The sequence below is a fragment of the Eubalaena glacialis genome, chromosome 15 (assembly GCF_028564815.1).
Source record: "Eubalaena glacialis isolate mEubGla1 chromosome 15, mEubGla1.1.hap2.+ XY, whole genome shotgun sequence".
Lineage (NCBI taxonomy): Eukaryota > Metazoa > Chordata > Mammalia > Artiodactyla > Balaenidae > Eubalaena > Eubalaena glacialis.
In genome coordinates, this window is record NC_083730.1 from 75961232 (window position 1) to 75984853 (window position 23622).

General features: G+C 50.9%; 1 protein-coding gene across 2 annotated transcripts in view; it reads left to right on the forward strand.

Annotated features, from left to right (window-relative positions):
* The first annotated feature begins 500 nt into the window (after positions 1 to 500).
* SGSM1 (small G protein signaling modulator 1) overlaps positions 501 to 23622 on the forward strand; it is an 82746-nt gene continuing 59624 nt past the window's right edge. For both annotated transcript variants that reach the window (XM_061169398.1, XM_061169399.1), the window contains exons 1-2: positions 501 to 579; positions 677 to 720. In XM_061169398.1, coding sequence (XP_061025381.1) covers positions 561 to 579; positions 677 to 720 — 63 coding nt within the window. In that variant the 5' untranslated portion in view covers positions 501 to 560. The remainder of the gene's footprint in view (positions 580 to 676; positions 721 to 23622) is intronic.

Below are 23622 nucleotides of genomic sequence, written 5' to 3' on the forward strand. Positions count from 1 at the left end.
AACAACAGTAATAGTAGCAGCACAGCTATCTTTTATGGTTGCTGGCCTTTTTTCCCTAGGTGTGTGTTAAGCGCGTTACATTCAGTACTTCGTTTAAGTCTCATATTATTCCCATGAGGTGATCATATTATACCCACTTTAAAGATGAGAAAACCGAAGCTAGTAGAGTGTCGATAGTAGCCCCACCGTCTCCCGCCACTTCCGAGCCTGGCACACAGCAGACACTGAATAAATGATGCTGTCCTTCCCGGCCCCATAGAAGGCGGGTGGGCATGGAGCAGGGGGTGGGGGGGGGGGCGGTCCCTCTGGAGGGAGGTCCAGGCGCGGGATGCGCGGGATGCGCGGGGGTGAGCGTGTGTGTCGGGCCGCGCGGAGCCTCAGCGAGGGCCTGGGCGGCCCAGCGTGGCTCTCCGGAGGGTGGGGCAGCCGCGGCCGGGCCTGACGTCTGGCGCCTTGACCGTCACTCGGCGCTCGCCCCGCCCCGCCGCGGCCGCAGCAGCCGGGAGAAGCCCCTAGGAGCCACCGCCGCCGGCCGCACTCGGATCGCAGCGCGCGCAGCCATGGCTTCGGGGCTGGCGGGTAAGGGGACGCGGGGCGCCGGGGCGGCGGGAGGGCAGCGCCGAGCCGCGGCCCCCAGCCCTCGGCTGACCGGCAGTTCCCCCGTGTCACCCCACAGAGGCGGAGACCCGGCAGAGGTTGCTGCGCACCGTCAAGAAGGAGGTAAGTGCCGGGCGGGGGCGGGGGCGCCACCCCCAGGGCAGGGAGCCACCGCAGCCACCCCGAAAGCGTCTGCAAAGGAGCGGTGGCCTCCTGGGGTGTGGAGCTACCCTGCGTGGGTGCTGACCCCACGGGGCTAGAAGCGGGTGAGCTTGGGGGTGGGATTATTGGTGGGGGGCCCTGGGTGTTTTTGTGCTGTGTGCAGGGGCGACTGCTGCGTGAGGGCCCTCCAGGTGGCGGCACACCTGGATGTGTCTGAGTAGGAGCCCCTCTTGTGGAAGAGCAGGGTGGTGGGTCTCGCCAAGGTGAGAAAAGCACCTGGGGGGGGGGCTGACAGGGCATGTTGTCGGGGGCGGGCCGGATGGGGCTGCAGCAGGAGCACCAGACTTCGGGAAAGGGGAGAAAGTCGCTACGGGGAAATAAAGTCCCCCACGTACCCCCTCCCCGAAATTCTCAGTCCTTGGAGCCACCCCCAGGAGCCAGGGGACTCCCTCCCTGAGAGTCCCAGGTCAGTGGGTTACTCCATTTGAGGCATGTGCGCATGCTCCCCTGGCAGGCAGGTCCCCCTGACCCCCACCCCACCCCACCCTCGAATGAGGGTGAGAATTAGTCAGGGTTCAGCTGCCCCTCTGCCCCTTCACTCTCCCTGGGGTTAGACGGGAGCCCAGTCTAGCCTTTAGAGTTAATAGTTCATGACTTCTTGGAGAGCGGGAGAATCTATAGTGATGGGTGCCTGGGGAAGCATTTAGATACCTGGACTGCGTGTGTTTTTTTGTGTGTGTATGTGCATGCACATGTCTGTGTGGGTGAGGACATGTAGCTGTGAGTATGTGTATCTGAGAACATGTGTGCATCTGCCTGGAAATATCTAAGTGTATCTCTATGTGTACATGCATCCGTGTGTCTGTGTGTTTATCTGTTTTTGTGATTATGATGTGTATCTGTGTGATGTGGGAATCTCTGTGAATGAGTGAGGTTGTGACTGTGTGTGTGCATGTGACATGGGATGCATGAGTCTGTGTGTGAATGAGTGAGGCTGTGACCGTGTGTGTGTCTGTGTGTGTGCATCGCCCTCCTCATGTCACCCCGCATCCTTCCACGTGGGACCCCATTGCTGCTGAGCCTGCCTCACATCTGCATCCTGAGTGCTCAGCCCTAGACCAGGAATGGCCGCAGACCTTGGGGGCTGACCTGATCCTGTGCCTCTGTGTATGTTGAGGGTGTCAGTATCTGGTAACAGTGCTGTCCACCAAGAAGCCCCTCCCCGCACGGTGGCAGATACCACCAAGGGCAGCCTGGAGGCTGGAACCTGTTGCTGCCCCTCCCCACTTGGGGAGCGTGGGCGTGTGTCTGTGCGTATGTCTCTGTGTGTGGCATGTCCCATTGTTGCTAAAAGAATCAGCTCCAGGCTGACTGCACATTCTAGCGTTTCTGAATAAGGAGACATACAGGCTACATGGAATCCCTCAGAAAGGCCCAGAACTTTTCAGCTCAGGCCTCTTAGAGACACCTGTGGGGACCTGAAGAAAGCTCTGTCTAGACCCTCTTTCCATCAAAACCTACATATTCTGATTGTTTCGGGGGAAAGTGTGTATAGACCTCCCCCGCAAAACCCTTCAGGTTAAAAACCTGCAATTTTTTTGTTCATTTTTTAATTAAACCTAGGTGTAATATGTGCTCCCCAGATGTTTTCACCTGGAGTGGCTGTGTTTTTAAGGAAATGCTTGACTGGTTCAACGAGGGGTTGGGGGAGGGGACCTACAGGCAGAAGAGCTTGTGAACATCTTGGAGGGAGTGCTTCCCGGCTCTGGGCAGGCCTCCAGCTGGGGCCCTGAACCCAGCTCTGCTACCAGCTCCCTCGATGCCCTAGACGAGTTCCTTCCCCTCTCAGGGACTCAGTTTCCATATCTGGAGGAGGAAGCGTTGGTTCAGTGTCCCTGGAGGTCCCATCCATGTCAGTCTAGTTTGGGTTATTGGCCAGGCTGTGGGGGACTTCCCCCTGGTGGCCAGCGGTCTGGGGCTGCATTCTCTCTCCTGGGAGCAGCTGAGTTTGGGGCTTGGGATGAGCTTTCTGCCTGGCTCGAGGTGGAGGCCATCTCCTGGTCAGAGGGACCTCTTGGCATCCTGCTTGATGCCTGGGTGGGGGCCGGGGGGGGCGGGGTGCAGAGGCAGAACCTTGCAAAGGACCTCGGGTGCCCGTTGACCCCGATCTGCAATCAGAAGGCAAGACTTATAGTTGCAAGTTGATGGCTGTTTCTAAATTTTGCATTTCGTGGGGCACGTCGTTTTAGTAATTAGTGCTTCCACTTGCTGGGGGCTACTCTGTGCCATATCCTGTGTGCACAGTAATTTTATGAAGTGAGTGAGGTTGTTCCCATTTTCAGACGAGGAAACTGAGGCTCAGAGAAGAGGAGTGAATTCCTCAAGAACACACAGCCCAGAAGGGACTTATCCCCCAGGCCTGTCTGGTGTCAGAGCCAGGCTCTTACCCCCTAAATCACAAACATGCCCATCCACATCTACACAGTGCTACAATCTCAGCGTGTGTGGGTGGTATAATTTCCATTGTACAGATGAGAAAACTGGCCCAGAGAGAGTAAGCGATGTTTCAAGGGCACAGAACCAGTGAAGGGGGACAGTCTTCTGTCTGTGAGCCCCCTGTTCAGCATGGGTGCCCCCAAGGGCATGGTGACAAATCCATGCCCCCCAAAGCAGATCTCCTCTCTCCTTTCCTTCCTCTGCCTACGTCTTTGGAGAGCATCTCCAATGGAATGGTGAAAGGGAGCTCTTTGCTTAGAAAACTGGGAATTGATTGAGGTCTTCCTTCTGTCCACCCTCTGGGTTCAGAACCACATCCCTGCCTGTCACAGCCTCGCCCAGAGGCCCCTCCCATCCTTCTTTCTGGAAGGGGTGGCTTAACAGTCAGTTTCTGTAGATAAGCCAGGCAGGTCTGCAAACTTTATCTGAGCCACTGAAGCTACAAAGGCTAGTAGAGCCTGTGGGACTGGAAGTTCCATCTAGTGCTGACTCAGCTGGGCTCTGTGGATCCCACAGTGAACAAGATTGGCCCTGCCCCCTGGGGGCTGACATTCCAGTACGGTGGACAGACCCTGACAGACATCCGAATGTAATGAAAAGGATGATTGCAGGCTGTGCACTGAGGTCTGAAGTAGAAGCACTTGGCATCACAAGAACATATAACTGCATGCAGGTGGCTCAGGAGGGCTTCCCGGAGGAAGTGATGTTTAAGAAGATGTGTGAAGGATAAGTAGGCTTTTTAGGTGAAGGTATGAGGTAGCAAGAGACAGAGGAAAACCATTCCTGGCAGAGGGAACTGTACATGCAAAGACTTTGTGGCTGGAGGGAGCACTACAGACAAGGAATGGAAGGATTAGGAAGTGGCTGGAGTGCAGAGAGAAAGGCGAGTGGTGCCACATGCAGAGGGGGCAGAGCATGTGGTCCTATCCTAAAAGCAAGAGGAAAGGAGTGGGGAGGACATGAGGAATATGGAAAGAAGAGGGTGGAGCCGAAACTCATTGCTTATCAATTGTACAACTTGGACAAGCATCTGTCTTTACCTTCACACGTATCTGGGTTTCAGTTTATTCATAATGGGGGTGAAAATTACTCACCTATCAGGATAAACCATGTGAAAACACCCACCACGTTAGTCTGAGCTTCTCCAGGACAGGAATCTTTTTTTTTTCTGTCTCCCCAGCGCCACCCAGGGAAAGCTGGGGACAGCGTGGCCTCAGCATAATTTCCACCAGTTAAATCCAACCAGCTCTGTCCTGGCTCCTTCCTGGCTCGATTAGCCCTCCCCTCCTTTTCCCTCCCCGCCTCCACCCCTTAATTTTGTTTTGGTTCCCAGAGCCTCAGGGACTGGCTTCCCGTTGCCATGACGACTGCCACTAAAGGAGCCAGCCACGTGACACGAGTTGATAACAGAAGCAGAGTGACTAACTGCCTTGTTTTCCTGCCTCCTGGCTGGGCCTGGGAGGCCTCTTAATTGGAGGGGAGAAGGCAGGGGCTTGTGGGCCGGAGGAGAGACCCTGGGAAAGAGGCAGGGGGATGAGGTGGATGGTAGAGAGGAAGCTACGTTTAGCTCTGCACACTGGAACTGGTGTGAGGGCTGTCCTGGGGAGCCATCATCACAGTGGCTGAGCTGGGCTTGTCTGAGGACTCAGCCTCCCAGCTCCTGAGTGGGGGATCATGAGAGGGGAGGTGGGTGGGACGTGTTGAGAAGGTTGGAGGAAATCAAGAGGGAAACAACTGATGTTAGTACTAGGACCCTGTGGTGGTGTCAGTCTAACCCGGTGGCTCTTAGTGAAGGAGGGGGCACAATTTTGCCACCCAGGTAGGATTGCCAGGTAACATACAGGTCACACAGTTAAATTCGAATTTCAGATAAACAACAAACAATTTTTTAGAATGAGTATGTATTGCTAAATCTGGCAACCCTACCCCAGGGGACATTTGGCAACATCTGGAGACATTTTTGGTTGTCATAGCTGGGGGTGCTACTGGCATCTAGTGGGAAGAGACCAGGGATGCTGCTCAACATCCTACAAAGCACGGGACAGCCCCCATCACAAGGAAGTATCCAGCTCAGAACAGCACTACTTTGCTGATTGGTCCCCACGTGCCACCTCCTTTACTCTGAAAGACAACCCTAAGAGGGAGAATAACCATCTCCTTCACCTTATAGAAGAGGACCTGGAGGCACAGAGACGGTAAGCAGCTCGCTTTAAGGTTGCACAGCCAGCCCGTGGAGAAGCCAGGATTCAAATCCCACATTGTCAGGATCTGAAGGGTGGCCTCGTGGCCCCTGATTCACAGAGGGCAGAGGTAGGGAGCTACAAGCTACAGCAGAGTCCCCGGAAGCAGGCTTCGGGGTCAGATGTGTGTAGGGGAAGGAGATGAGTCAGGAAAGGTCCATTAGCCCCAGCTTGTGCAGGGCTGTGGATGCCAGGCGGCAGCCTTTGCTCCATCAGATAGTGGGGAGCTCTAGAAGATTTATGAACAGGGGAGGTCTTGCTTGGAGTTGTACTTCAGGAAGTTTCATTTGGCAGCAGGGGCCAGGACAGACCCTTTCTGCCAGGTCTTAGAAGAAAACTTCCTCTCTTCTTTCCTTCTTTCCACAAATATTTATTGAGCATCTACTAGGTGCCAGGCACTGTTGTAGGAACTGCAGATTGAGAAGTGAACAAAGCAACATCCCTGCTCACGTGCTCTCGTGAAGCTTACAGTCTAGTTGGGGGACAGATAGATAACACAATAAATATGGTGACAGGAGCTATGAGGAAAATAAAGCAGGAAAGGTGGTGGACAGTGGTGAGAAGGGTGCTCCAGAGGGGGCACTCTGGGATGGCCTTTCTGACAGGGTGACATTGTCTGCTTGGCGGACATCTGCGGGAAGGGTGTTCCTGACAGAGGGAACAGCATATACAAAGCCCTTGAGTGGGGAACAGTGAATAGCGAGGAGGCCGGCAAGGCTGGAGCAAAGGGAAAAAGAATGAAGGAGGAGAGGATGAGGTCAGAGAAGGAACAGGAGGCCCATCGTGCAGGGCCTGTGGCCCTCGGAACCTTTGGCTTTACTCTGAGTGAGATGGGAGCCGTGGGGGGATTTTGAGCATGGGGGGAGTGTGAGTTCACCTACGTGTGGCTGCAGGCGGGCAATACATGGAGGGGACAAATGAGGATACAAAGTCATTAGGCAAGAGAGGAAACTTCTATCTAGTCCTCTCCGAGCTTTCCATTCTTGGGCTGGAAATCACAGCCCCACGCTCCTCTGCTGGGCCGAGCGGAGGTTCCAAAAACGCTTGCTGATCGAATGAACAAAAGCAGGAATACTGGGTGGGATATTTTGGGGCTCTCTGATGCTTGCAGGGTTGACTCAAATCAGTTGGTGTGTGTCGTGTTTTCGAGCTTAAAACGGCAGAAGTTGTCATGAATAATGCAGCTATATCCGCACATAGTCTGGTTTGATGCTTTTTTTATATCTCTGGCAATGCGGCTTCCGGGAGCTTTGGATAGTGGTGGGCTTGGGTTCGATGTGACGGGGGTGGCAGGAGGGACTCTGGCTTTCCTGCTTAGCTATGTCTCCCGTGAAGTCTGGCTGGGTCCCGCCCGCAGTGACCTCCTGAGGGGCTCTGCGAGAGGGTGGTAGCTTTTGCTGCTGGTTGGCAGGTGGGACAGTGCATTTCTGTCACCCAGTTGGGCCCACAGTTGTTGGCTGCAGACCCCAGGATGGGAGGTGAGGACACCTGAGTCCTTGTCCCAACTCTGCCCCTAACAACCTGTGGCCTCCTAGCGGGTCCCTTCTCCCTGTCTCGTTCTCCTGCTTTCTAAGTGGACAAGGTCGGACGGCTCAGGAATTCTAAGAACATCGAGCCATCTAATTTGACCGGCATCTCTTTCCAAGAGCGAGGTCTCTCCTGTGTTTTCTCTACTCTGAATTTGTCAAGTCTGTATTTAAGATTTATTATACTCAGTAGCTGATAAGACTTTTGGGGAGCCTTCACTCAAGGAAAACAAGGGCTCGACTAAAGCCATTCTAATGGGGTCAAGTTTTTTTAAACAGCATTTACTGAGCATTTTATATGAATGACTTCATTTAAGTATCTCAGTGCCCCGTGAAGTGGATAAAACGTTCTCCCTAATAGAGAAGGATATTGAGGCACAGAGATGGCAAGTAACACCCCTGCGGTCGTGGAGACTGTAAGTGGTACAGCTTGGGGGTCTGGCTCCAGAACCCTGCTCTGCACTCTGGAGCCAAAACCAATGTGGTTATAAGCTATGCTGAGAGTGTGGAGTTAGGGATAAGGCCAAGCTTTGGAACCAGACAGCCTTGAGTTCAGGTTGCAGCCCTGGCATTTAGGAGCTGTGGGAATCTCTCTGGCTTGAGTTTCCTTGTGTATCAGATGGCCGGGGCATCATCTACCACTCGTTTATGCTATAACACGGGGGTTCGACAGTATTTGTGGAGGGACCAGGCACAGTGCTTGGCTCACCCAGTTAAGAGTGAGATGGAACTCGTTTGCCGAAGGACATTTTGCTGCCCTTTCTGGTCACGTTGAACTTGCAGATGCCCTCAGCATGGGATCTTGCTCTCCTTGGGTAAGCCTCGGGCTGGGCTGTGCCAGGGCCACAGGAGCAGTGCTGTAGCCTAGGAAGGGGATCCAGCGGGACTGAGCCCTGAGTAGGAGTCTGCAAGGCTGAGTCTTGACTGATGGCATTGCCATCCTTGGGTGGGCAGCTGGAGGTTCCCTTTGTGTCTGACTGCTCATCGGCCCCTGTGGAGGTAATCCCTCAGCCTCAGGAGGTCAGAAACCCTCGTGAGCCTGCTGGCCCTGCCACTTAGCTTCTGTGAGCCCCCGGGTGAGGCAGCTAGGAGGGCTGAACTCCAATGGGGGGCAGCGTATTTTTCTTTCTTTTAGTAGTACAAGAAGATAGGAGATGAATAGTTTTTTTGTGCTTTTTCTTTACAAAATCCTGAAGGAACTCAGATTCTGGGCATTTGTAAAGGACAGTAACAGGTCCTATTGCAGTAGACTCCATACAAAAATCGGATAACTGAAGCCCCAAGAGATCAAGGGACTTGGCGATACTTGGGGCATTGAATGAATTCTCCTCTAATTATTGTTATTTAGTGAATTATGTTGAAATAGAAAGTTAGAATTAGAGCAGCTATCATTTCTTTTTTTTGTTCTTTTTTTTTTTAAGAAATAAAGACATTTTTACTACTACCATTTATTAAACGCTACTCTAAGTGCTTTACTCTGTCTCATTTAATCCACAAAGCAATCTTCCTATAGAGTAGGTACAGATAGCGACTCCTCTTTACTGAAGAGGAAATTGAAGCTCAGAGAGGTTAAGAAACCAGACTAAGTAAGGTCACACAGCTGCAAAGCAGCAGAGCAGGGTATTTTAGCCAGCCCCATCCAATTCAAGTTGGATAATAACTTGCTAAAAAAACTAGTTAAAACAATAAATAAATATATAAATATAAAGCAGAAAGGGAAAGAGAGGCTAAGAAATGGATCTATTGGTTCAAGGGTTTGGGAAGTTTGTCGTGATCCAGTTTTATGTACAGCTGTATCCAGGGGTTCCAGTGATGTTATCAGGACCATCTCTCTCCATCTCTCTGTGCTGCTTTTGTCTGTGTAAGCTTTACGCTTTCTCTCTATGGGGAGGTAGAGTGTTGCCCAGCTGCTCTCAGGAAACAATATGCCAGCTTGACATCAAGACAAACAGAGCTTCTCCTTCCCCATGGTTCTAGCAGAAGTCTTAGGATTAGATCTCATCCGACCAGCCTGGGTCATGTGCTCCTTTTGCGCCAATGGCTGTGGGATGGATTGCTCTGATTGGTCAAGCCTGGAGGGGTAAAGTGTGGAGTCAGCCCTGTGAGAGTAAAGGAGGGGACCCAGAGGAGAGTCAAGGTGAAATGACCAGACAGGGAGATGGTAACTAGGCCAACAAACCACAGACATCCGCCTTCACAGCCTGAGGGTCCTGCATTTGGAGCTCAGCCCCTAACAGTAGAAATGGCCACTCTGATGGTCTGTGCCTGGCTGTGATCCCAAGTGCTGCCTGGGGACCTGCTGTGCTCAGGTATCTGCTGGATCAGAGATGTTTACTCTGGGGTGTGCAAAACCCTGAAATTGTACAAACACTCTGTACTTGCTGTATGGAGAGCGTATCCTCCATTATCCTCAGGACCTGTAAAGGATCCACAACCCAAATACCCTAATACAGTTGGTGTCCTTTAATATGGTTTTAAATAAACCTTTCACAGAGTTAAAAAAAAAAACAAAACACCCTGAAAGATGCTGGGATACAAAGATGAATACAGTACAGTTTCCCGACCTCCATGTGCTCAGAAATGAAATGGTGTCTCCTACTTTCTAACCCATTGAGTCCTCTAATAATAGTCAATCTCTAATAATAATCATAATGAGCATTTATTGGGCACCTACTATATTCCAGACCTGCACTGTCCAATGTGGGCTACTAGTCACATGTGCCTATTTACATTTAAATCAAGTAAAATTACATTTAAAATACTGTTCCTCAACGGCACTAGGCACGTTTCAAGTGCTCAATAGCCCCACGTGGCTAGTGATACCATATTGGACAATACAGAGATAGAGCGTGTCCAGAAAGTTCTATCATGTTCTAGACATTGTGCTAAGTGCTTTATATCCATTAACATATTTGATCTTAAAAAAATCCTTAATAAATAGGACCTACCCCTACCTCAGAGGTAGGGGTAGGTCCTATTTATTATCCCGTTTTACAGATGAGTAAACTGAAGCACAGAGCAAGTGACTTGCCCAAGGTCGGAGAGCCCGTAAGAACCAGGATTCTAACCCAGCCCTTAAATACACTATCTCACTGCTTTTCCTCTTAAGGTTGGCTGGAGGTGGTTAGTCCATTTTCTGGTCCATCCTGAGTGTGAACCATCTGGGAATTCCATTTCTTTCTTTCCTGCAGCCACCCAGACCCCCAAATTTTGGGCAGCCTTCCAGAGAATCTTGGCACCCTCTGGAGTCCGTGTGCGCCTTCCTCATCCTTGAGGCCCGTGGGTCTGCGGAAACGGGGCATGTTGCCAGGGGAGCCGCCACACGCAGTAGGCAGAGCACCCGGGAGAAAGCTGGCGGGTGCCCATGGTGTGGGCTGAGAATGTGAAACACGTGGGCCCTTTTCCCTGGGGATGGGGGGCAGCCGGGGGGTGGTCTTCAAGGCTTCTCCATGTCCATCAGTGGCTGGGTGTGGGAGTGTTGGCCGGAGGGACCTTTTGGCCAAGATGTCCCCAGGTGAATGCTCTTAGAGTCAGGCACTGGGGAAGACTCCTTGTCGAGGGGTCTGGGGCACCTGTGCAGGGTGGCGATGACAGACTTGTTGGTGGGAACCCCATTCTCAGCCCCCGAACACCTCTCCTTCCAGGCCCGGCTGGCTGGCTGGTCTTTCTACTCTTCGGAAGCAATGCCTGGTGCCTATTTATAGCACGTCAGTAAACTATTAACTGGGGCCGGACCGGCAACAGCCCGGGAGAGGCATTTGCTTCTCCTGCAAGCCCCATAGCCACCTTTAGGGCGGTTAAGAGTGAGGAACCGGAGGGAGGGCTTTTCTAACCCTCTGAAGATCCACATGCCACCACTTCATCATTTATTTATTTATCCGCTCATTCCCGTCACACGGATGGGACTGCAGAAGGACACCCCTGTGGCTTTGCCTTCCGTACCTGCGTGGATGTGGTGGCAGGATGGAAGGATGTGGGCCGGAGGGTGGGGCAGATCAGTCCTGGAACTGCAGGTGAGAGAGAGTCCCGAAAAGGAAGCGTAGATCCATTCCCGGTGGTTGCTGAGGTCCTAGTGCCAGACACCTTCAGACCCCTGCTCTGTGAGGCCCCAGAGCCCCCTGCAGACCACACAGGCTGAAGGCGTGGAGGAGTCTCTTTGGAAGGAGACTCTTAGCCTGTTTGCCCAAAAGCTGGGACCCCTGCCGACATCCTCCATGAGTGGCAGAGTAAGGTAAAGACATTTTTTTAAAAAACAGACTTTATTTTTTAGAGCAGTTTAGGTTCACAGTAAAAATTAAATGAGAAGTACAGAGATTTCCCTTACACTCCCCGCCCCACACATGCACAGCCTTCCCCACTATGGACCCCCCACCAGAATGGGACATTTGTTACAATGGAGGAACCTACATTGACACATTATCACCCCAAGTTCATAGCTACACTAGGGTTCAGTCTTGGTGATGTGCATGCTATGGGTCTGGACAAATGCATAAGGACGTGTATCCACCATTATAGCATCACACAGAACAGTTTCACTGCCCTAAAATCCTCTGTGCTCTACCTATTCATCCTTCTCTCCCCCCAACCCCTGGCAACCACCGATCTTTTTCCTGTCTCCATAGTTTTGCTTTTTCCAGAATGTCATACAGTTGGAGTCATACAGTATGTTGCCTTTTCAGAGTGGCTTCTTTCATTTAGTAATAAGCATTTCAGCTTGGACATTCTTTTCATGACTATGATTTTCCTTCGGGAACCGACATGTGGCAGAGAGAGGGAGCTAGGAGGTGCCTGGCGAGCTGGGAGAGATGGGTGATGAAAGATGATGGCTGGGGCAGAGGTGGAGCTGGCAGGTGCTGCTGGACCCTGGCTGTGACTGTGACATTGGGCTGCACTGGGCTGAGGGAGCCGGTGCGTTGGCCACCTGGCTGCTAGCGTCCCCACCGTGACTTGGGACTCCGGAGCAGGAGACCTTGATTCAGATCCCAGCCTCTTCACAGGCCAGATGATCTTTGTCCCTCCCAGGTCTGCTGCTTCGTTGGAAAAATGAGAATAGTAGCAATGACACCTATATTATTGTGAATCTTTGGGCTCACATATGTAAAGCTCCTACCCAGCTTGTGGGAAGCATCCGTAGGTGTCTGTTGAATGAATGAATGAACCTACTGTGTGCCAGGCTAGGTGCAGAGCAGGTAGTCATGGGTTTGAATCCCTGCCCTGCCATTTGAAAACCTTGTGCTCTTGGAAAGTCATTTAATCTCACTGAGACTCAGTTTCCTCGTTCGTAAAATGAGGAGGCTAATTGTAACCATTTCTCCAAATTACCACAAGGATTGGATGAGATAAACCCCCTAAACACAGTGCCAGTCACACAGTGAGCACTTTATAAATAAATGCCAGTTGTTCTTACATAAAACAAATGCATAAAGCACCTACTATGTGGCTGCTATTGTGTTTAATGCTTTATATTGAGTTGTCTGAGGTGTTTATATATATTTTGGATATCAACCCCTTATCGGTCATATCATTTGCATATATTTTCTCCCATTCTGTAGGTTGTCTTTTTGTTTTGTCGATGGTTTCTCTTGCTGTGTAAAAGCTTTTAAGTTTAATTAGGTCTCATTTGTTTATTTTTGCTTTTATTTCTTTTGCCTTCAGAGACAGATCCAAGAGATATTGCTACAAAATGTATCATCTTATGCCTGTGAGGCAATACTAATATCTAATACAAATACTAATATAACACTAATATGAATAGCACCCATTTTATGGTTGGGAATGCTGAGGCTCAGAGAAAGGACATGATTTGCCCGAGATCATGCGTGCATGAGCTGGGATATGAATCCTGGAAGTTTGATTCCAGAGTCCAGTGCTCATGGCTGTGCAGTGGGTGTTACTCTAGGAGCTGGGAAAGGGAGGGGGCATCACATCAACTCGAGGGGGTCTCAGGAGGGAGTAAGAAGGTCACATTATCTGGTTCTGGAGCACTGGGTGGTTTTTCCAGAGCTGGAGGTGGAGGTAAGAGTGGGTGGGGATGTCAGGTGCAGGGGACTGCAGAAGCGAATGTCAGGTGGTGGGAGTCACGTGGGTCACACAGAAGGAATGCACGTGTGACTGGGAAGGGACAGGATTTGGCAGGAAAGGCAGGTGGAGCCACACCATAGGAATAGTTACAGCTTGCCAGGCGGTCCCATCCAGCCCCCACATCTGTGTCTGTGCTTCGGAGCTTCCCAAAATATTCCTTTCCCCCCCCCCCCGCCCCACCCATCAGCCTCAGCCCTGTTCCAGCCCCTCCCAACTCTCACCTCCTGCGTGCCTCGCCCATATCAAATTAAAAAATACAGAGCCGCCAGCTATTTCCATGTAGTGCTTTTCCCTGCCACACTGTCTGTACATCTGTTCCTTCCTTTGAGCTCCAGGGCACCTCTGTGGGGGCAGTAGCAGGAGGAAGTTTTTTCCCTGTGCTTTAGAGTTGGTGAATCCGAAGCCCAGAGAGTTCATTTCTACTTGTACTTCAGATCTTGAGCATCACCTCCTGCAGGAAGCCCTCCCTGACCTCCCCACCCACCCAGTTTCCTTGTTATTTGTTCTCATAGAACCAAGTTCTTTCACTGCAGAGAACTGGTCTCGCTTCGTCATTACCTACCTGTTGGTGTGATTTCGTTAATGTCTTTCCACCTTGCTGGACTGTGACCTCCATGAGGACAGGGACTCCATCTGCTTGCCACCTAATGCACACATAGGAGGCGCTCTGTGAATGCTGACTCACTGAGCAGTCAGTTTTGACAGTTTTGGTTCATGTGATACGTTATGGGAAGGCAGGTGTTAGCGGAACGTGGAAGAGGCACGCTTATCCCCGCTTGGGGTATGGAAAGTCCAGGAAGGCTCCCAGGAGGAGGGGACACCTGGGCTGAAGCCTGAGTTGCAGTTAGCTAGCTGGAGCATGCATGGAGGGGCATCTGGCAGAAGGCACCACGTGGGCAAAGGCATGGAGGTGAACCCATTGCATTGCCTTTGGGGACCTGCGTCCTGAGGCAGGGCTGGAAATACTGGCCTCTTAAGGTATCTGCATCTTGTTCTCAGCATCCGGGGTGCCTGCAGAGTGGCCCAGCCTATCCACCTCTCACCCCCCGCACCCCAGTCATTGTCAAGGGGGCCTTTGAGCCACCCCCCCTTTTCTCCCCACTTTCCCTACATGCTGAGAGTTTTGTTTTGTTTTTTATTTATTTTTGGCTGCATTGGGTCTTCATTGCTGCACGTGGGCTTTCTCTAGTTGCGGCAAGCGGGGGCTACTCTTTGTTGTGGTGCACGTGCTTCTCATTGCGGTGGCTTCTCTTGTTGCGGACCACGGGTTCTAGGCGTGCGGGCTTCAGTAGTTGTGGTGCACTGGCTTAGTTGCTCCGCGGCCTGTGGGATCTTCCCAGACCAGGACTCGAACGTTGGCAGGCGGATTCTCAACCACTGCGCCACCAGGGAAGTCCCTGAGAGTTATTTTTAAAACCACTTCGAAGGCCCTCCAGGCATCCTAATCTAACGGTCCTCTCCACCGTGAGTTTCTTGCAGATGTAAGAGTCAGGCTGCCTAGGGGCCTCCATCTCAGAAGCTGTTGCTGCCTAAGCATTACTCACCCACCTGCACCACCAGGCCCCTACCACCTGAGACCCCCGCTGGCGTGCGGATGCTCTAAGGCCTCCGCCAAGCAGGTGGCAGCTCTGGTGATGTTTATTTAGGCCTCCTATGTGCCACAGGCACTGTGCTGGGTGCTTTAAACCAGGGGTCCCCGTGGCCCAAATGTAGCCTGTTTGTGTGCTGCCCTTGAGCCAAGAGTGCTTTTTACATTACAAAGGGTTGTAAAAGCAAAAGAGACTCTGTGACGTAGACTGTAGGTGACCTAAAAAAGAGGTTTGCCAGATTTAGCAAATGAAAATTCAGAAAGCCCAATTAAATTTGACTTTCAGGGAAACAGTAATGTTTTAGCAAAAGTATTTACCATTCACTATTTGGAACATACTTATACTAAAAATATATATATATATATATATATATATATATATATATATATATATATATCTTATTTATCTGAAATTTAGATTTTACTGGGCATCCTGTATTTTATATGGCACCGCTATCCTAAAGCCTGAAGTATTTGCTGTCTGACTTATTACAGAAGAAGTTTGCTGACCCCAGCCTTACACACATGGAAGAAGTTTGCTGACCCCAGCCTTACACACATAGCAAACAAGATCAGGCGTCAAAGGGGCTTAGGACACTGCCTGGAACCCAGCTCCATAAACATCGGCTACTGGTATTCGTGTTATTGATATAATCAGAGTGATCACCAAATATATATTGAACTGCTCGTCCTAGGGGCTCAAGGTTTACTTGGGAGAGACGGACACTGAATGAATAAATCCACAGATGTGTAGTGACGATCAGGCTGTGATAAGTTCTAGGGTGCCATGCAAGAGACTCTGTTTTAGACAGGGTGGTTCTGAGCACTGTGCCTGTTTTGTCTATGGAATCCTCCCATAGCAGCCCTGTGAGGTGGTGCAAACATCATCCCCATTTCACAGATGAGGAAACCGAGGCCTGAAGTTCCCCAGCTAACAGCAGAGCTGGAGTTAGACCTGGGCCTGGTGGCCTCCAAGCCCACGTTCTTACTCACATCACTAAAATGCCTCCTTTTATATGGTGCCAGCTGTGTGCTGGGTCTCGTTTGAGGTCCCCTGCCTGTATTTTCCGTAATCCTTATGACAGCCCTGCATACTGGGCCATGTGATTCCCATCCGGGGCTTAGAGGAGTAAACACAGTGTGGAGAGGCAGGGAGGAGGAGCAAGTTGATTTGGAACCTGGCAGTGTTCCAGGTGGGCAACATGAGGGTACCTGGGTGTGGGCAGGTGGCAGGTGTGAGGAGGAGAGACACAGGGTAGACCAGGGAGCCACCAGGAGCCCCCCTTTTGGCTTTGCAAATTGGCCCGGATTTCCCTATCTCCCTCCTGAGATTAATCCTCCTTTTATGCTGTTTAAATATTTGCAGGTAGAGGGAGGGAAGGATGGGGGAGGGCGGGGCATATTTCTGAATGGTTGCAGGGTGGGGCTGGCGGTGGGGTGGGGTAGGTGCTCTGAGGCCTGATGTAGAGGCACGGCTGGGCCACAGCCAGAGGAAGTTGGGGTTGGTGAATAGAGCTGAAAGGGCGCCTTAGCAATTGGCCATTCACCTAACTAACTAACCCTCATGAAAATCCACCATGGGCCACGCAGTGAACCTGACCGTCACTATCATCTCAAGAGTCATTACTGTTTGTAACATCCTTACTATGTGCCAGGTACAGTCTCCACAATCTCATTCAAGCCTCACATTACGCCTGTGAGGTAGGGGTGCTAAGACCATCCACCCCATTTTACAGATGGGGAAGCTTGTCTAGCATCATGTGGGCAGTGAGTGGCCAAGGATTGGACCCCAGGTCAGTGACTCCACCTCCTGGGCTCTTAGCCTCTCTCAACTGCCTCCTCACATCCTGTCCTTAGAGCTGAGAAGCTGGTTCCAAAAAGAGTGAGCTCCCCATCGTTGGAGAAACGCAAGCAGTTGTTGGACTCCTTACAATGGAGCTGGAGAGGGATCACAGTTTCCCGACCACTGTGACCTTTGAGGTCCCCCTGCCTCTGAAGGGTCCCCACAGTGCGCTGTAGTTGGCAGAGTCACATCCAGGTGACCCAGGTCTTCTGACTCCCAGTTCAGTGCCTCTTTCCATCCCCAAGTTGGGAGACACTGGAGAATCCCTCCTCACAGGTTTCTCAGCACCTTGGGATTTCAGAGGGCCTGACCCAAGATTGGGCAGGGCTGGAGGCAGGGCTGCAGGTCAGGCCGTCAGACAGACCTGGGTTCAAGTCCTGGCTGTGTGACCTACAGACAAGTTGTATAAACTCTCTGTGCCTCACTTTATCCATCTTTAAAATGGGGATAATAATGCTCTCGTGAGGATTAAATCAGACATTCTATACAGATCACCTGGCACTTCGTAGATGCTCTTAGTATACATTCTCCTTTAATAACAAAAGCAGAATGACAAAACAAAAGGAGAATAGCAAGCATTTGGTTCACAGTGGCCTCCGCTTCTGCAGTGAGAGACAAAGTATTTATTAGAACAAAGGCCCTGGGTCTGAATCCTGCTGCCTCTGCGTGACCTGGGTCAGGTTAGCTAATCTTTGTGCGTCAGTTTCCCCATCTATAAAATGGGAATAACTTGGGAAATGACCTTATTAAGGTTGTGCTTACAAATAGTCCCCGGAACACAGCGAGTGCCCAGAAAAGTGAGGGTAAGCTTTAGCGTCATAAACCTCCTACTGTGTGCTAGCCCGGCCTGCCCTTTCACCAGTCACATCACATTTAATTCTCAGCACAGCCCCAGGGGATGATAGGTTCCACTTTACAGATGAGGAAACTGAGGTGCCAGCAGGGGCACGACTCGACCGAGCTCACACTGGACGTGAGTGGCCGGGCTGGGATGAGAATGCAGGTCTGTGTGGCTCCAGAGTGGCACCAACCATAGTCACTGCCTCTGTGCCGCCCAAATGGGGCGGGATTCCTGGTCCAAAGCTTAGAAAATCACACAGGCTGCAAGGAGCCAGGATGGCACCCTGCCACTGCCACTGTATCCAAACGACCCCACGGTCCCTCAAATCTGTCTGCCTCCAAGGTGGACCAAGTTCAAGACCATGTCTGGGGGTCTGAGAGGGGGAAGGTGGTTGAGCTAATTTCAGAAGTCTTGCGCAGCTGCCAGACCCTCTTCCCCTGCCCACAGTGCTGATCTGTCCCCGGGGATGGGTCCCCCCCTCACGGGAGTGGGCAGCAGCCTCTTTCTTCCTGCAGCGAGACCATGCCCTCTTCTGCAAGACTCTCAGTGACCTTCTGGGGGAGGCTCCCACAGCATTGCCTTTTAATTTCCTCTCCTGGCCTCCGGCTGTCAGCCTGTTATGAACTTCTGGGGAGATATTCTAGCCCACAGCTGGGAGCCAACGGAGGTGGGGAGGGGCCCTCACTCGCCAGAACCCCTTGTTCAGGCTGAGAACACCGTGGGTGCTGCATTCTCCCCTCCACCACCCACCCCCAGATCCATCCCCAGGATAAGAGGCCCAGAGCCAGGCAGCCACGGGCTCCTCCCTGCAGCCAGCTTCCCAGCTGTGTGACCTCAACAGCAAGGTTACCCTTTGAGTTTCAGGATCCACAGCTGTAAGCAGACGGCCTTCTCTGCTCTGCAGATTTTGGAGTTGAGACAATGCGTGTGTGCAGTCAGGGTGCCGATAGGAAGCAAGTGCTTTCCCCAAACTGAGTACATTAAGGTGAATTTAATAAAGGGCTGTTGACTAAGGCAAGGGAAGGATGCTGTGAGACCCCGGAAAGCATGCAGCACCCCGTGATATTAACATTGGGGAACCAGGAACCGCTACTGCCCCCAGTCTGATCAGGGTGGGGGGGAGAGGTTCCCAGAAGGGGCAGGCTGTGTGGGGAGGGTCCCCAGAGACAGCTGTGACTGCTACGCCTCTTTCTTAAGGATTTTGGGGCAGCTCCTTGTTTTATATCCTCCCCCACCCTTCCCCGCTCTCCCCCCCTCTCCTTTTCCATCCCCTTAGATCCTTGAGTACAGTCTGAACGTGCTTGAGATCACCTGGAGGGCTTGATCACCACCCCAGAGTTTCTTATTCAGTAGGTCCAGGGTGAGGCTGAGCATTTGTATCTCTAACCAGTTCCCAGCTGGTGCCAGTGCTGGTGCTTCTGGGCTCCGCCCCGAGGAGCTCTGCTGGTCCCCATCGCACTTACCTCCCACCTCCCTTAGCTTGTGGCTCTTTGGACTAAGGGCCCCTTCAGGGCAGGACTGTCTGACTCCATCCCTGCAGCTCTCTCCACCTTGAACTCAGGATCCGAGGGCTGCTTCTCTTGCCGCCTGCCCAGATGAATTCACCTGCGTTTGTATCACTTGCAACTTGTCCCTGTAGATTGCTGTCCAGACGTGTTGATCCGAGGTCAGTGCTGAGATAGAGATCAGGATGCCGGAGGTCTATGAGGGCACGCTCTCAGGGTCAACACCAGTGGAGGTGAGGCAGAGAAGCAGGAGTGGGTGGAGGGAGAAGTTGGGCCACGATGTGGCCTCCGTGGAAGCCTCAGCCCTGTGGAGATCTGGGATGGCCCTTTAGAGCTGTCCCATGTTAGGGCAAGGATGCCGGATCTTCACACCCCACATGCATCATTCACTGGATGGGCCACCCCGGGAAGGACTGTGACCTTGGGGGAGGCCCTCTCTGCAGCTGCAGTGACCCTGTTTCCTAAGGGACAGCAGCTCTCCCAGCAGCTGGCAGCCTCCGGTCCTCATGGGATCTGAGTGGTGCATTGCGGCATCTGCCACATCATCAGAACCTTCTCATGGCCCCCACTGCCATCCTCTCCCCACCCCTTAGTCCCATGGCCCCTGTACCCCACACTCTTCCTTCCTTTCCAGCCCCAAACCAGAAAGCCCTCTTGCTATCACTCAAACACACAGAGCCCCCAGTAAAGACACCTGCCCATGATTTTGCCACCAGCTGACCTCTGAATCTTAATTTTGCTTGGCCAGGCCATCCTGCAACACAGAGAAGTCAAAGCCTCCAGGCCCCATCCTCTTTGTACTACATCAGTGTTATCTGCCACATGCGATGGTTAGGGATGCTCCAGGCCTTCCAGAGAGAGGGAGAGAGGAAGACGGCAGATGTATTAGTCTGCTTGGGCTGCCATAACAAGGTACCACTTGGTGACTTAAACAACAGAAATTTATTTTCTCACAGTCCTAGAGGCTGGAAGTCCAAGATCAAGGTGTCGGCAGGATTGGTTCCTTCTGAGGGCCGGGCGGGAAGGGTCTGTTCTGGGTCTCTCTCCTCGGCTGTTGATGTCTGTCTTCTCCCTGTATCTTCACATGGTCTTCCCTCTGTACCTGTCCATGTTCAAATTTCCTCTTCTTATAAAGACCCCAGATGATATCAGATGAAGGCTCACTCGAATGTCCTGATTTTAACTTAATCACTCTGTAAAGATCTCATCTCCAAATACTGTCACATTCTGAGGTCCTAAGGGATAGGATTTCAACATGAATTTGGTGGGGGGCCGGGGAGGGACACAGCTGAGCCCATAACATTAGGGGAGGTGACAGTTTACAGGATTGGAAAGCAGGTGACAAGGAAAAGGAATGGAAAGAGGTTAAGGCATCCTGGGCAGGTCTTTGCGGCCAGAGGGGTGGTGCCAGCCTAAGGGCCCCTACTAGTTGCTAGCAGAGCCGGAAGCTAAAGCCGAAGGGTTTTTCACGCATCCTGAGGAAGCTCACAGCCTCCTTTTGTGGAGGGAGCCGATGGGGCCTGGTGGTCTCTGCGCTAACCGTGGGGAAAGGGGCAGGTTGGCAGCAGGGCCTCTGCATCAGAGCCACTCCAGAGGGTGACAGGCAGATGGCCGCCTCCAAGGAACAGGAGGACGTTGGCAGGAGGGCTGCGACCTGCTTAAGAGAGGGCTGGCCCTCTGGAAGGAGCTGAGGCCTGCCCTGAAATGGAGTGGTCACGCTTCGGCACTCCTCCCACCCCCCAGAGCTGTCCTGCTGCTGCAGGGAACACCAGCCCGGCAGAGCCAAATGTTCCTGTGCTGGGTCAGTAAAGGGAACAGCAAGTGTGAAGGCGTGAGGTGGGACCGTGCCCTCTGAGCTGGGAGCAAGGAGATATGGGGTATGTGGAGTGAGTGACAGGACCAGTGGGGGAGGAGGCTGGGAGGACAGTGATGGACCCAGGTCATGTGGAGCCTTGTGGGCCATCGTGAGCACTTGGGTTGTCACTCCAGGTGAGATGGGAGCCACGGAAGAGCTCTGAGCACCGGAGGGATGGTGGTCGGACTTACCCTGTTTTTTCTAACTAGAAAATATTTATTTATACTACATTAACACATACATGCTTCTTAAAATTGTGGTAAAATACAGAGAACAGAAAATTCACATCCTTCACCATTTTTAAGTACAGTAGTGTTAAGTATGTTTACATTATTGTGTAGCCAGTGTCCAGAACTCTTTTTATCTTGCAAAACTGAAATTCTGTACCCATTAAGCACTAACTCCCCATTTTCCCCTCGCCCCCACCCCAACTTCTGGCAGCCCCATTCTACTTTCTCTATGCATTTGACTATTTTAGGTGCCTCATATAAGTGGAATCCTACAGTATCTGCCTCTTCGTGTCTGGCTTATTTCACTTAACATGATGTGCTCAAAGGTTCATCCATGTTGTAGCATGTGTCAGAATTTCCTTCCTTTTTAACTCTAAATAATACTCCATTGTATGTATACACTACATTTTGTTTATCTATCATCCATCGATGAACCTTTGGGTTGTTTTCACCTTTTGGCTATTGTGAATTACACTGCTATGAACATGGGCATACAAACCTCTCTCTCTGTATATAATATCTAAATACAAGATCATGTCATCTGGGAAAAGAGATAATTTTCCTTCTTCCTTTCCAGTGTGCGTCCCTCTTTTGTTTCTTTTCTTGCCTAATATATCTGGCTGACTTCCAGTGCTGTGTTAAATAGAAGAGGTAAAAGCAGGTATCTTTATTTTGTTCCTGAACTTATAGGAAAAGCTTTTTCAGGCTTTCACCATTGAGTATGATGGTAGCTGTGGGCTTTTCATATACAGGCTTGACTCGGAGATAATGCAGGTTTGGTTCCAGACCACCACAATAAAACAGATATCACAGTAAAATGAATCACATGAATTTTTTTGTTTCCCAGTGCATATAAGTGTTACGTTTACACTATACTATAGTCTATTAAGTATCTATTAGGTTATTCAATCTGTTGGTATCCAGTTTTCATAGTATTCTCTTATAATCCTTTTTATTTCTGTGGCGTCCCTTGTAATGTCCCCTCTTTCAATTCTGATTTCAATTATTTGAGTCTTCTCTCCTTTTTTATTTTTTTTTAAAAAATATTTATTTATTTATTTACTTATTTATTTTTGGCTGCGTTGGGTCTTTGTTGCTGCGCGTGGGCCTTCTCTGGTTGCGGAGAGCGGGGGCTACTCTTCGTTGCAGTGCGCGGGCTTCTCATTGCGGTGGCTTCTCTTGTTGTAGAGCATGGGCTGTAGGCGCACGGGCTTCAGTAGTTGTGGCTCGTGGACTCTAGAGCACAGGCTCAGTAGTTGTGGTGCATGGGCTTAGTTGCTCCACGGCATGTGGGATCTTCCCCGACCAGGGATCAAACCTGTGTCCCCTGCACTGGCAGGCAGATTCTTATCCACTACGCCACCGGGGAAGCCCTCCCCTTTTTTCTTAGTCAGTCCAGCTTAAGGTTTGTCAATTTTGCTGATTGTTTGAACCAACTCTTGCTTTTGCTAATTTTTTCTGTTCTCTATTTTGTTTATTTCTAATCTTGATTTCCCTCTGCTAGCTTTGGGTTTAGTTTATTCTCCTTTTATAGTTCATTAAGGTGTAAAGTTGGATTGCTGATTTGGGATCTTTATTCTCTAACGTAAGTATTTCCAACTGTAAATTTCCCTCTTATCACTGCTTCTCTTTCATCCCATAAACTTTTGCATGTTGTGTTTTCATTTTCTTTTGTCTCAAGATGTTTGTTGATTTTTGTTGTGATTTCTTCTTTGACTCATTGTTTAAGGGTGTGTTTAAATTTTCATTTATTTCTGGATTTCCCAGTTTTCCTTCTGCTGTTGATTTCTAGCTTCATTCCACTGTGATCGGAAGAGATACTTTCTTTGATTTCAGTCTTTTTTAATTTATTCAGACTTGTTTTGTGTCCTAACACACTAACCTGAAGACTATTCCATGTACACTTGAGAAAAGTGTGTATTCTGCTCTTGTTGGTTGGATAGTTCATGTGTCTGTTAGGTCCAGTTGGTCTATAATGTCGTCCAAGTCCTCTGTTTCCTTATCGACCTTCTGTCTGGTTGTTCTGTTGACTTACCTTTTAACAAGATCCTTCTGGACACGTTAAGACAGCCTCTAGGATGTAGATGCAGGGAGACCAGTGGGAGGCTACAGTGTCAATCCAGGAGAGATATGACTTGGACCAGGATCACTTGCACCTGGGCAGTGCTGGTGGAGGGGAGGAAAAATGGTTGGACTCTTAGTCTATTTCGATGGTGGAGCCAAAAGAGTCAGTAAAACGATTCTGTAGAAATTGGAGCTGGGTAAAGGAATTTGCCTAAGCTCCTACAGCTAGTAAGTGGCTGAGCCAGGATTTGAACCCAAGTCTGTTTGGCTCCCAATTCTTGGCTCTTGATTACTCACTGTGCCTTTGAAAGTACTCCCGATCCAGCTGCCTGGACACCCACCCCCATGCCTCCCTGACAGTCCACTGTCGCCACTATTTGGCCTGAACTCACTCCCTCTGCCTCCATTCCCAAAGGATGTCCAAGTCTGGGTGCTGGGAGCAGAGAAAAGAGGGAGGCAGGTACCTGAGGCTGAGGAGGGCAGAGAGGGGGACAAATGCTCTGAGACCATGTGGGCTTAACGGCATGTTGTAGAAGGGGCTCAACCCCTGGAATCGGATAAACCTGGGTTCAAGCCCTGAATCCACTCCTCACC